We start from the raw sequence: 14426 nt of genomic DNA on the forward strand, positions 1-14426 counted from the left end.
TGGCTTTACCTTTCTCCTCATCTGACTTCTCGGATGTCTCCTTATCATTTACTTTTCTTAATTGTATCACCAGATCAGGGGATTTATCTCTTGCACTGCCTTCCTGAAGCGTTTACTGTTATATTAGCTGTAGGTAAGCAGTGTAATGGTTAAATATCCTGACTTGTAGCTACAATAAATAAAAGTGTGTGATATGGAGACATGAGAAACAGCAGTAAGGTTAAAGAATCGGCATAAATCATTAGTTTTCTTTGTGAAGAGCTGCCCCCTTCGATGCTAACATGTGCCCTCATGTGCCTAGTTGTAAATATGGCTCTGACCATACCCTAACTGCAGATTTAGATGTATAAATACTTGCCTCTTTGATACATTGTATATTCTTTCTAGACTCCTGATGAGTTTTTGCAGCTTATGCAGATATCTTTGATGGAGAAGAAAACCAAAGTGGAAACCATGGCATGTCTCATTAAAAAGGGATTTGAAGATATCTTAAAAATACTAAAGAAGTTTCAGGTAATATAACATTTTACTATGTAATAGGAACATATTGCTATGTAAGACCTCACACTGATCCCTGAGGAAGTCGCATAATGGCAATACATGTGGGGTCTCATCAGCAGATGGCCCATTGAAGGACCAACCCCTGGGCTATTTGGGTAACCTATAGGTTCTTTGAGACTGCAACATTTTTCATGTCTTTGCTGCATTAATTATTTTGAGCATTTATTTTGGTATCTATGTATGTATTTTCACATACAGTATTATTTGGGATAGTTGATGACTGGTCCTACTTGGTTTTGTCCATTTGGAGGTCATGGACCTTATTTTGGGTCAGAATTAACTTCCATCTTTGTGTTGATCAATATTTTAATTGCTTTTAACTCTGTATTTCGACTAATTAACTGCTGTACGTTCCAGAATTCCATTCCAGAAAATAGCAGACCATCTGGCCATTTGAGAAATACATCTTCTAAGTCTTTGACCCAAAAATCTTCACATAAATCTCAGATAATGTCTAGAGATGATTCCAGTAAAGAGTACCCTGAAGAAGTTACCAGACGAGTCCTAGGTGAGTTAAACTTCTCTTCAAACCTTTTTTTGTTTACAAAGGCACTATTATAATGAAATAACATTTTCTGGTAAATATGCCATTGTGACAAAAAGCGGTAGCTGATGTAGATTATTGTCAACTACTGTGTGCATTTATGGGGGTGGACACTCAGCAATATGCTGACAGCCCAGCTGGCCTAAATGGCTTTTGTGGGGCTTTAAAATGAATAATCCATCCTTAGGACAGGACTTCAATATTAAATCGTTGGATGTCTGACTCTAGGCAACCTTGTCAATCAACAGTTTGAAGGGTTGGACCTCCATCGATCCTATTGATAGGCCATCAATTTTGAAGTCCTGGATATGTTCTTTTGCTGTATGTTTTCTGCTCTGGGTATGGATGCCCCATGAGCTACACATATGAGTTTATTTAGTGAAAAAATTGATCAGCTATGGCTGATGTTTACAATGATGAGGGAAGAAATTACTAATGACTGAGCCTTTTTCTGTTCACTTTGCAAATAGACTTGTGATATCTGTTTTGCCTTTTTGACATTCTTGGGTTATTACAAACAGATGCACTCACACATGCACAGCACTGAAACTGGCATAGAACTATGAAGCAGCCCTCTCCCTTTTGTATATTTGTATCTCATCATGCTGCCTGTCAAACCACTTTGCTTATTTGTATAGAGTAGATCTGAACACATACTGTACGTGATGTCCATTTTACTCAATCTGTACAGAGAAGTTACATACTCCCGCATTTTACTGGCACCCTTCACAGAGAGAACTGTGGTTGTGTTTTCTTGATTCTGTTTGTTTCGCTTAGCAACTTGTCTATTTGTTGCTGGGATTATCTTTTACCCATAGTTTCAGGGTTTGTTTCTCTTGGTTTTGGGTAGGAAGAAATATGAAGATTTACATAAAAAAAGACACCATTCAGTGATTTATAGACTTTTATAAAACAACTGTGTCTTTCTTTTTCAGAGTCAATTAGTCATCAGCTTTATCAAGCTGTATACACTTGCATTTTGCGTTCCTTAGTCATCCTAGCACAGTTAGCAGGATGTGAAGTGGAACATATTGCAAGAGGCTTCTCACATGTATTAAATAAAGCACCAGATGGACCAAACTCCCAACAGAATAAGCCTCTAGTTAATGAACATATGTTTAAAGAAATGCTTTTCAGATCTAGAATTCAAGCACAGAAGTTAAGGTAATTATGTCAAAAATCATACTGTTATTTGTAGCATCTATTATCTATAGATAAATAATGTGATCCAAAGAAACATGCACTGCTTCAATGAAGGGAACACAGAAGGAAAATGTATAAAGGTGGATTTGTCACCCAACTGACAATAATCAAGTTTGAGAATCTACAAGGAATGAAACACAAAATATTTTTACTAATTATTCTTTTACAAATGTTGGTATTTCTCTCCTGGAAATGTGTGTAATGAGGGAGGGTGTGGCCTAAGCAGATCAAGACCCTGTATCAAGGTGTGCATAATTATTAGGCAGTTTTCTTTAGGCAAAATGGGTCAAAAAAGTAAAAAATTGTTAAAAGTTTTTCAGAGGGATGCAAAACACTTAAAACTGCTAAGATATTGGGGCATGATTAGAGAACCATCAAATGTTTTGTTTCAAATAGTCAACAAGGTTGCAAGAAACGTGTTGAGAAAAAAAAAGACGCAAATAAACTGCCAAAGATTTGAGAAGAATCAAATGTGAAGCGACCAGGAACCCATTATCCTCCAGTCCTGTCATATTCCAGAAACTGCAACCTCCCTGGAGTGCTCAGAAGTACAAGGTGTTCAGAACTCAGAAACATGGCTAACTTAAAGAAGTTTGAAACTCAAACACCACTGAACAAGACACCTGCATTGAAATGTCAATACTGGGCCAAGAAATATCTGAAAACAGATTTTTCAAAGTTTCATGGACTGATGAAATGAGAGTGACTCTTAACGGACCAGATGGATCAACACCTAAATAAACTCCCAAACCTACTGCCAGTCTTTAGAAGACACTTTCTTCAAGCAGTGGTACAAGAAAAAGTCTGCATCTTTTAAGAAAACCGTTTTTATGCAGGACAATGCTCCATCACATGCATCGAAGTGCATGGCTAGCCAGTAAAGGCCTAGAATAATGACATGGCCCCCTTCCTCACCTGACCTAAACCCTATTGAGAACATGTGGTCCCTTCTTAAATAGTAGATTTAGGCCTCATGCACACGACAGTATTTTTTCACGGTCCGCAAAAACGGGGTCCGTAGGTCCGTGATCCGTGACTGTTTTTTCAGTCCGTGGGTCTTCCTTGATTTTTGGAGGATCCACGGACATGAAAAAAAAGTCGTTTTGGTGTCCGCCTGGCCGTGCGGAGCCAAACGGATCCGTCCTGAATTACAATGCAAGTCAATGGGGACGGATCCGTTTGACGTTGACACAATATGGTGCAATTGCAAACGGATCCGTCCCCATTGACTTTCAATGTAAAGTCAGGAGTCCCTTTACTTTCACACTTGTGTTCATAATGCAGACGGTGGCTCCGTTCAGAGCGGATCCGTCTGCATTATATTGTTAAAACATTTCTAAGTGTGAAAGTAGCCTCAGACGGATCCGTCCAGACTTTACATTGAAAGTCAATGGGGGACGGATCCGTTTGAAAATTGAGCCACAGTGTGTCATCTTCAAACGGATCCGTCCCCATTGACTTACATTGTAAGTCTGGACGGATCCGCTTGCCTCTGCACGGCCAGGCGGACACCCGAACATAACTTGAAGCGTCCCCATCACCATGGGAACGCCTCTATGTTAGAATATACTGTTGGATATGAGCTACATCGTGAAACTCATTTCCGACAGTATATTCTAACACAGAGGCGTTCCCATGGTGATGGGGACGCTTCAGGTTAGAATATACTGAAAACCTGTGTACATGACTGCCCCCTGCTGCCTGGCAGCACCCGATCTTAGGGCCGTGATCAGCACAATTAACTCCTCAGGTGCCGCACCTGAAGGGGTTAATTGTACTATCATATCCCCCAGAGATCAGGGCTGCCAGGCAGCAGGGGGCAGACCCCCCCCTCCCCAGTTTGAATATCGTTGGTGGCACAGTGTGCGCCCACCATCGGGCCCCCCCCTGCCTCCCTCTATTGTTATAAATCGTTGGTGGCACAGTGTGCGCCCACCATCGCCCCCCCCCTCCCTCCCTCCCTCTATTGTAATAAATCGTTGGTGGCACAGTGTGCGCCCACCATCTCCCTCCCTCCCTCTATTGTAATAAATCGTTGGTGGCACAGTGTGCGCCCACCATCGCCCCCCCCTCCCTCTATAGCAGTAACAACATTGGTGGCAGTGTGCGGCCTCCCATCTCCCCCCCCCGATCATTGGTGGCAGCGTAGTTCCGATCGGAGTCCCAGTTTAATCGCTGGGGCTCCGATCGGTAACCATGGCAACCAGGAAGCTACTGCAGCCCTGGTTGCCATGGTTACTTAGCAATAGTACAATTGTAGAAGATTCATACTTACCTGCTTGCTGCTGCGATGTCTGTGACCGGCCGGGAGCTCCTCCTACTGGTAAGTGACAGTTCTTTAGCAATGCGCCGCACAGACCTGTCACTTACCAGTAGGTGGAGCTCCCGGCCGGTCACAGACATCGCAGCAGCATGCAGGTAACTATGAATCTTCTACTATTGTACTATTGCTAAGTAACCATGGCAACCAGGGCTGCAGTAGCGTCCTGGTTGCCATGGTTACCGATCGGAGCCCCAGCGATTAAACTGGGACTCCGATCGGAACCATGCTGCCACCAATGATCGGGGGGGGGGGAGATGGGAGCCCTGATCTCTTACAGGGGAATATGATAGTACAATTAACCCCTTTAGGTGCCGCACCTGAAGGGGTTAATTGTGCTATCATATCCCCCTGTAAGAGATCGGGTGCTGCCAGGCAGCAGGGGGCAGTCTTGTACAAAGTTTGTAGTGTATTCTAACTAGAAGCGTCCCCATCACCATGGGAACGCTTCTGTGTTAGAATATACTGTCGGATATGAGTTTTCACGAAGTGAAAACTTAGATCAGAAAAAGCTTTTATGCAGACGGATCTTCGGATCCGTCTGTATGAAAGCAACCTACGGCCACGGATCACGGACACGGATGCCAATCTTGTGTGCATCCGTGTTCTTTCACGGACCCATTGACTTGAATGGGGCCGTGAACCGTTGTCCGTCAAAAAAATAGGACAGGTCATATTTTTTTGACGGACAGGATACACGGATCACGGCCTCGGCTGCAAAACGGTGCATTTTCCGATTTTTCCACGGACCCATTGAAAGTCAATGGGTCCGCGAAAAAAAACGGAAAACGGCACAACGGCCACGGATGCACACAACGGTCGTGTGCATGAGGCCTTACAGTGAAGGAAATCAATACATCTGACTGAACAGTGTCTGGAAGGCTGTGCTTCACAAAAACTGGCAGACTCCATGGATGGAAGGCTTATGACTGTTATTGAACATAAGGGTGGCTATATATAGTTTTAGATGTTTGTTTATTATTCTCACTTTAACAGAAGAAAATAAACAAATGAGGTGGGAAAATTTACCATTTTCATTTAGTTACATAATAATTCTGCACACTAATAGTTGCCCACATAGATATTCTACTAAGGCCTCATGCACACGACCGTTGTTGTGTTCCGCAAAATGGGGTTCTGTTGTTCCGTGATCCGTTTCCGTTTTTGTTTCCGTGTGTCTTCCTTTATTTTTGGAGGACCACCAGACATAAAGGAATGTAAAAAAAAGTCTAAGGCTACGTCTACACGACGACATTTGTTCTACACAACGACATTTCATAGGGCAGATAGGGCATAACTACACTGCAATATTTGTAGCGCAACATTTTGTTGCACTAATGTCTCGCGACAATTTTTATAATGGCAGTCTATGGTGTCGCACTGCAACATTCGCAGAAAATCCATTTGCCATTATAAAAATTGTCGCGCGACATTAGTGTAACAAAATGTTGCGCTACAAATGTTGCAGTGTAGTTGTGCCCTATCTGTCGCGCGACTTATTGTCATGCAACAAAATGTTGTGCGACAAATGTCGTCGTGTAGACATAGCCTGAGACAGGTTTGCCAAGCAAATGATAGGAATAAAACGGACGCGGATACGCGGATGAGAATCTTGTGTGCCTCCGCGTTTTTTAGCAGTCCCATTAACTTGAATGGGTCCGCGAACCGTTTTCCGCGGAAATAATAGGACAGGTTATATTTTTTGACGGACTGGAACCACAGATCACGTACGCGGATGGCAAACGGTGCACTATCCGCATTTTCAACGGCTCCATAGAAATAAATGGGTCCGCACCTGAAACGCTAAAATCGGCGGAACGGACGCGGAAGCAAACAACGGTCATGTGCATGAGGCCTAAGGCTGAGTTCACATCAGCGTTCAGCCTTTTCGTTTTTCTGCTCCGTCATAGGAGCAGAAGAATGGAAAGGATGGATTGGGCACATAACTGAGCCGAATGGAGCCCACAGACCCCATAGACTATAATGGTGTCCTTTAGGTTTCCGCTCAGAGGAAGATTTTTGAAGCAGAGACAAGTGTCCTCCATGCACGACTTTTGTCTCTGCCTCAAAAATCTTAAATAGGCAAGTTTGAGGTTTATTAATGTTTTGGATTGAGTGACAGCACTGTAGGTGTTTAATAAAATTAATCCTCCAAAATACAACTTGCTTAATAAATGTGCACACAGTGTAAATATTTGCCAAAAATATGCGAACATTCAAATTTTTGGGTTATCCATTTCAGCTACATGCATTGCATAGTAGTACAACATTTTTTTAAAAGTTTTCCAGTGTTCATATTAATGACTCAGCATTGGTCATCATCATCAGATCAGTAAAAATCGGACACCCGGCACCAGTACAGATCAGCTGTTTTCGGCAGCAACCAGCACAAGACACAAAACAGAGGACAGAAGCAGAAGACATAATTGTATTTGTATACAGTTTGAATTAAGATCAGAAATTGATGTGTCCATATGTTAAAAAAGTAGTTTACATAGGGTGTCCTTTCTTTTCCCTATGACTGTACGGTACATCACTATCATGTTACCATATGTAGGTGGCAGCATTTATATTCTAATTTTTAGTGAAGCGAGTTCTCATATAATCATTTTCTATTATTCAGTTTGGGATTTGGAGTTTTTTTAGGAGCTACATTTATCTTTTTTTATTTAATTAAGTGATCATCATGCCTGAAGGAATAAATTAGTAGGAATTATTCAAGATATGTTCTTTTATTTCACAGGTTTAGATTGTCCCTCAAGTTTCAGATACCACATATTCTGATAGATCCTTCTACAGAAGTAGCTGAGGATGCCTTGCATCAGGTTGTTCTTTCCATCATAGATCTCAGCAGCTATTTGAACTGGTGGTCAGGAGAGAAAAAAGGACAACCATTCCATGTAAATATGGCTACAGATAAGCTGCTGCAATATATTACAACTAAGGTTGTGGAATCAGTAAGAGGTAATTTTTTTTATTTATCCTTGACACTTACACACCTTCACATGCGATTTGTGTGTGTGCGCGATTTTAAGGAGTTAATTAGAGATGAATTGCAATTATTATGACAAATTTGATTCGCTCCGAATTTCTTGACGCTTCATGGTAACGAATCGCATTAAAATGGCTGTTGTACGTGTTAGGACATGGAGCAAGGAACTCTGGGAACGAGGGATCACTCACAATGCCATCCATGCAGCCAATCAGCAGCCAACCCTGTGATGTCACAGCCCTATAAATAGCCTCAGCCATCTTGGATTCAGCCATTTTCCAGCGTACTTAGTGCAGGGGGAGACGTCAGCAGAAAAGACTAAAACTTTTATTTTGCTGTATAGAAGTTCAGGGAAAGGATAGGGAGGAATCATTCCACAGTATTGAGGCAGAACAGGGTTCAGTAGGGGAGGTTACAGCCTGGGTAATAGGAACAATCCTATTACACCTTGCTGCACTGACTGCGGATCCAATTTGCCATTATACAGCTCTGTCATTCCAGAGTTATTGTTATTGGGGTGCAAGTGCTGCTTGATACAGCCATTAACAGGGTTTATTACAACTTATTTGCCCTTGTGCGGTTCAGTTATATGTTCTAAAGCATTTTTTAGCTTGTATTAGTGGGTAGTGATGAGCAGCATAGGCAATATTCGTTTTCGTGATACTTCACAAATTTTTCCGCTTAATATTTTAAATAAATTTGCCAATTCTAGAATTTGTGATCTCCAGTCATTATTTTCATAATTGCAGATATTACTGATTGATGCACTAAGTATTGTTGTGACATCACAGCACTATGTCTGTAGCATGTATGTATGTATGTATGGACAGCAGAGAAACAGTAATTCCTATCACACTACCTAACACCCTGCACTGGAACCTGTCAGCTACACTATATCACTATCTAATCTACACTGACTATCTCCCACTAAGTATCTGTATCATATATATATATATATATATATATATATATATATATACATATGAGCTAACTAACTATCTAATGTAATTGGATAAGGAATAGGATCCAGATGAAAGCATGGAGCACAGCAATGACACTGCTCTTTCTCTCAGAACTGCAAAAAAACAGCAGAAAATGGCTGCTGGGGAGTTTCTTATATACAGGGGCGTTGCTAGGTTAAAACATTCGGGGCCTGGGCCCCTGATGTTTTGTCCCAGGCCCCGAATGTCCTGCCTGCCTGCTAGATACAACTGTATTGCCATCCTCAGGACAGCAATACAATTGAATGTAATACACTGGAACATCTGAAGGACCTGTGGTGATATCACAGGTCATGTGACCAGCAAAACAGGCAGTGGTTGAGAAGTACCTGCGATGATGTCCCCATCATGTGACCAGTGCAGGAGAGAACTGCAGTGAAGAGGAGAAGACCTGGGGGAAGAAGCTGTGGTGAGATCTGCTACATGAGGAGAGGTAAGTGAAGGAAGAGCCGGAACAATGCTGGGAGTTGTGGTTATTTAACTGGGACTTTTTGTTAGGACTGAAGGGAGGGATGTTATTTACATGGGACTGTGTGTTGGAGGTGGCTTGGGAGGGGGTCATGTTATTTACATGGGACTGTATGTTGATGGCTGCCTGGGGGGTGATGTTATTTACATGGGACTGAATGTTGAAGGGGGCAATGTTATTTACATGGGACTGTATGTAGAAGGTGGCTGGTGGGGGGAATTATGTTATTTACATGGGACTGAATGTTGAGGGGGTGATGTTTACATGAGATTGCATGTTAGAGGCGGCTGGGGAGGAGGTGATGTTATTTACATGGGACTGTATTTTGAAGGGGGCTGGAGAGATGGTGTGATCCTATTTACATAGAACTCTATGGTGGAGAGAGGGAAATAGTGTTATTTACATAGGACTGTATGTTGGAGGGGCTGAAGGGAGGGGAGTGATGTTATTTACATAGGAATGTATTTTGGAGGGGGCAGGAGAGATGTGTGATGTTATTTACATAGGCCTGTATGGTGGACAGAGGAATAGAATTATAGGGGGCACTGCAGGGGGCATTATAAATACTGGGGGCACTTCAGGGTGACCATTATAACAGCAGGGGGCAGTATAAATACTGGGGGCACTGTAGGTGTATTATAAATCCAGGGGACATTAGGCGTTCTTATTACTACTGGGGGCTCTATAGGAGGGACATATAGATCTGCCTTATTTCTACTAAGAGCACTATGGTGGGCCTTATTACTACTGAGGGGTCTGTATAGAGCTTTATTACCACTGGGGGGAAAATAGGGGGACTTATTTCTACTGGGGGCTCTGTGAGGGTATTATTAATACTGGAGGGCTCTTCTACTATTGGGGGAACTCTTGGGGGCCATTATCACTGTTGGAGGCACTGTAGGGGGCAGTATTACTAATGGGGGCATTCTAGAAGGGAATTACTATTGGTGGGACTATGAGGAGCACTATTACTATGGGGGCACTCATATTTCTTCAGGATAGTATTTGGGGGTATTGGGGAGCACAGTGAGCAGCAGAATAACACTGTGGGGACTCCAGGTTGGGGGATGATGATAGAAATGTGCGAAAAGCTAAGATGTCTGTGTGTCACTCTGTAGAGACGAGGCGCAGGTGAGAGAAGTTATACGAACCTAATGGAGAAGATGATGACAGAGAAGATCTACATCAGAAGAGACGTCACCTGGAGGCCCTGGGTGTGACAGGTATGTGCTGCTGTATAGCAAGTACAGCAAAATGCGGTGTGTGGGGAGGGGGGGGGGGACTTAGAGAACTGGGCCATATTCATTGGGGCTTGGGCCCCGGGTCTTTTGAGACTCTGGCAACGCCCCTGCTCATATAGTAAAGGGGTAGGCAACTTTCCTATTGGTTTTTAGGGATGTTGCTAAGCTCTGACAAAGATATTGTAGCCTTCTCATTGGCCCACAAGCAAGAAGGAAGGTTACTGATGAAAAAAAATCTAGAATATTCACGATTACGAATATATAACACTATATTCTGCATCTTTGCGAATTCTCAAAGTGCCGATATTCACGGTAAAAATTCGCAATTAGAATATTCGCAATCAAAACTGTATTAGTGGCACAAAAATATATATTATTTGACGTTCAGCGGTGCAGTTATATGTTCTGAAGCGCTTTTTGGCATGTATTAGTGGCAAAAAAATATATATTATTTGCCATTCAGGGGTGCAGTTATATGTTCTAAAGCCTTTTGTGGCGTGTGTAAGTGGGAAAAAATAAGGGCCTATTTGCTATTCAGCAGTACAGTTATATGTTTTAAAGCCTTTTTGGCATGTATTGGTGGCAAAAAAATATATATATTTTGCCGTTCAGCAGTGCAGTTATATGTTCTAAAGCCCTTTTTGACGTGTATTAGTGGCACTAAAATATATCATATTTGCCATTCAGTGGTGCAGTTATATGTTCTAAAGCCCTTTTTGGCATGTATTATTGGCACAAAAATATATATTATTTGCCATTCAGCGGTGCAGTTATATGTTTTAAAGCCTTTTGTGGCATGTATAAGTGGGAAAAAATAAGGGCCTATTTGCCGTTCAGCAGTGCAGTTATATGTTCTAAAGCCCTTTTTGGCGTGTATTAGTGGCAAAAATATATATATTTGCCGTTCAGCAGTGCAGTTATATGTCCTAATGCCATTTTTGGCATGTATTAGTGGCAAAAAGTTATATATTTGCCGTTCAGCGGTGCAGTTATATGTTCTAAAGCCCTTTTTGGCGTGTATTAGTAGCAAAAAAAAAAATTTGCCGTTCAGCGGTGCAGTTATATGTTCGAAAGCCCTTTTGTGGCATGTATAAGTGTAAAAAAATAAGGGCCTATTTTCTGTTCAGCGGTGCAGTTATATGATTTAAAGCCCTTTTTCGCATGCATTAGTGGGAAAAATAAGGGCTTATTAGCCGTTGTGTGGTGAAGTGAGAAAATTACAGACTTTTTTAGCTTGTTTTAATTTCCTTTTTATTTATTTATTTTACATTTATTTATTGTTTTTAATTTCCTTTTTATTTATTTTATTTACAGTTTGCCAGACAGAAGTGCCATGCCCTGCACAGAAAAGTGGCAAGGGCCTAAATGTTTCTGGCGCAGGCACAGGTCGCAGCAGAGTAAGAGGGCGTGGCAGCAGGAGTCGCAGCGAGAGGCCTGAGCTCTTGGTGTCATCTAGTGGTCGTGTCTTGACCAGCAACCCAGCAGTTTTTGAATGGTTGACTCGGTCATTCACTTCGTCTTAAGTGACATCAGATAACCCCCAGCCAAGAGTCGTGGGTTCGTCAGACACAACCCTTAGTTGGCATTGCCTGGGAGCACTCCCTGTGCCCTCACCTGTTCTCAACCTGCCTCTGTCCTTTTCTGTTCCCTCAGCCATAGGAGTATTATATGCTGTGGGCTCAGCTCCACTATACAGCAAGAACGAGCTACAGCTATTAGCCAGCCAAGATGTGGAGGAGACATCCGCCGCTTCATCCGGTAGGCGGGCAAGTTGTGATGAGGAGAGTGGCTTGGGAGCTCGTGTTTTGCGAGCGGTCAGGCTCCTGACCCAGAGACCGTTGAGAAGGACATCAGTGATGTGCAGACAGTACTCGATGATGATGATATAGCTGATCGCACTTGGTAGCCGGGTGAATTAGGGGCTTCATCATCATCGGGAGAAGAGGGTGGCAGCTTGCCTGTGAGGCAGCGGCTAAGCCAGCAAGTCGCTAGTGAATCCGGGAGTCAGCAGGGTGGGAGCAGTGGGAGGTCAGGAGCCAAACATTCCGAGGTAGACCACCCACTTCGAAGGAGCCTACCTGCCCGAAAAGTAGTGGTGCAGGGGCTCAGGGAAGCTGCGGCGGTAGCAGTCAGTCAGTGCGGAGTGTTGGGGTAAAATCACCTACTCAGCGGTGTGGCAGTTTTTTGTTAAGCCGCCGGAGGAAGTGAACATGGCCATTAGTAGAATCTGTGGGCAGAAGGTGACCCTACGTCAACATATGCAGCACCACCATAAAGTGGCCTGGGAGAACCGTGGCTCCGATGTGGTGGTCCAGCCCGCAGCAGCAACCCCTGCATCACCCAGTGGCACACACCCGATTTCAGGCAGTCAAGGCTCCACCACCTCAGCCGAAGCAAGCTGTCTGTCCTTCCCATCATCTGCTGGTCCTAATGCTCCTACTCCTCGTCAGTCATTCCGTCAGCAATCAATTACCGAAGCGATTGCCAAGAGACAACAGTATGCGTGCACTCATCCAATGGCACAGAAGCTGAATGTGCTCCTGACCAAGTTGCTGGTGCTGCAGTCTCTGCCTTTCCAAGTGGTGGACTCTGCACCTTTCAGAGAACTGATGGCTTGTGCCGAGCTGTGGTGGAGAGTCCCAAGCCGTCATTTCTTTGCCAAAAAGGCAGTACCAGCCCTGCACACGTATGTAGAACAGAAGGTGGGCCAGTCCTTGAGCCTGTTGGTGTCTGCCAAAGTGCACGGCAGCGCCGACGTGTGGAGCTGTAACTACAGTCAGGGACAATACATGTCCTTTACGGCCCACTGGGTGAATGTGGTTCCTGCACAGCCACACCAGCAACTTGGCCAGGTGACGCCGCTTCCGCCTCCATATTCTCACTCCATTGGTCCTGCGACAATGTCCGCCTCTGCCTCCTCATCCTCCACCGTGTCCTCAGCCTTCACTGCAGGGACAATTCACAGTGCCCCTCCAGCATACCACATGTGCAGGGCACCACAGTCACACAAGGGAGGAACTGCTTCGAGTCCTTCATCAAGAAATCAAATCCTGTCTTTCTTCGCAACAACTCAAAATTGGAACCATGGTGACCAACAACGGGAAGAACATGGTGTCAGTGCTACATCAAGGTGGGCTGAACCATGCGCCCTGCATGTCACACGTGTTCAATATGGTTGTCAAGCGGTTCCTGAAGTCTTCCACCCATCTGCAAGACATACTAAAAATGTCCAGAAAACTTTGGATGCACTTCAGCCACTAGTACACCGCAAACCACACCCTCTTTGAGCTGCAGCGGCAGAACGGCATCCCCCAACATAGGCTGATATATGACGTTTCCACCCGTTGGAATTCCATCCTCCATTTGTTGGACCGACTATACGAACAGAGAAAACCCATAAACGATTTCTTGATGATCTAAGCAGACAGGAGTACTCCCCTGTGTAACTTCGATGTCAGCCAGTGGCACGTTATTTGTCAGTTGCCAGGACTATGGGATGAACAATGTCATTCCACTGCTTCATGTCCTGGAACAGATACTGGTAAATCTGGCTGGTCACGTGGTGCCTAGATCTCACGGCCACATAAGCCCTGTGGGGGCTGAACTGGAAGAGGAGAAGAACATTGGAAGAGGAGGAGGACATTGGAGCACAAGCAATGTGTAGCGAAATTGGTGTTTTTTCTACATAGGTGACAGGAGAGGAGGAGCAGCCAGAGGAGCTACAGGGCGATGAGGAAGATGAGGCAGAGGACCCAGACACACCATGGCAGTATGCAGTGGAGATGGAGGCAGGAAGTCCCTTCGAGTCACTTGCACAAATGGCCCAATGCATGCTCACATGCTTGCGTAGTGACAGCCGAATTGTCACCATTCGGCAGAGGAATGACTTCTGGCTCTCCACCTTGTTGGACCTTCATTACCGGTCCAAAATGGGGGCCTTTTTTACACCCGCTGAGAGGGAGGACAAACTGAACTACTATAGAGACATCCTATGTAGTTAGTTGGCCACTGCCTATCTGTGCCATCATCCATCCTCTCGCAGGTCTGAACGGAGGGGCCCTCTGCGCTCACGTTCCTCTGCCATGGCTGCTGTGG

At 44.1% G+C, this 14426-nt stretch overlaps 1 protein-coding gene across 2 annotated transcripts in view; it reads left to right on the forward strand.

The window, feature by feature from the left end:
* LOC122934573 (dynein axonemal heavy chain 5-like) overlaps positions 1-14426 on the forward strand; it is a 266469-nt gene that overhangs the window by 77042 nt on the left and 175001 nt on the right. For both annotated transcript variants that reach the window (XM_044290144.1, XM_044290145.1), the window contains exons 22-25: positions 388-513; positions 919-1069; positions 2041-2269; positions 7372-7592. In XM_044290144.1, the coding sequence (XP_044146079.1) occupies positions 388-513; positions 919-1069; positions 2041-2269; positions 7372-7592 (727 nt within the window). The remainder of the gene's footprint in view (positions 1-387; positions 514-918; positions 1070-2040; positions 2270-7371; positions 7593-14426) is intronic.

Source organism: Bufo gargarizans, chromosome 4, assembly GCF_014858855.1.
Source record: "Bufo gargarizans isolate SCDJY-AF-19 chromosome 4, ASM1485885v1, whole genome shotgun sequence".
In the NCBI taxonomy this organism is placed as follows: domain Eukaryota; kingdom Metazoa; phylum Chordata; class Amphibia; order Anura; family Bufonidae; genus Bufo; species Bufo gargarizans.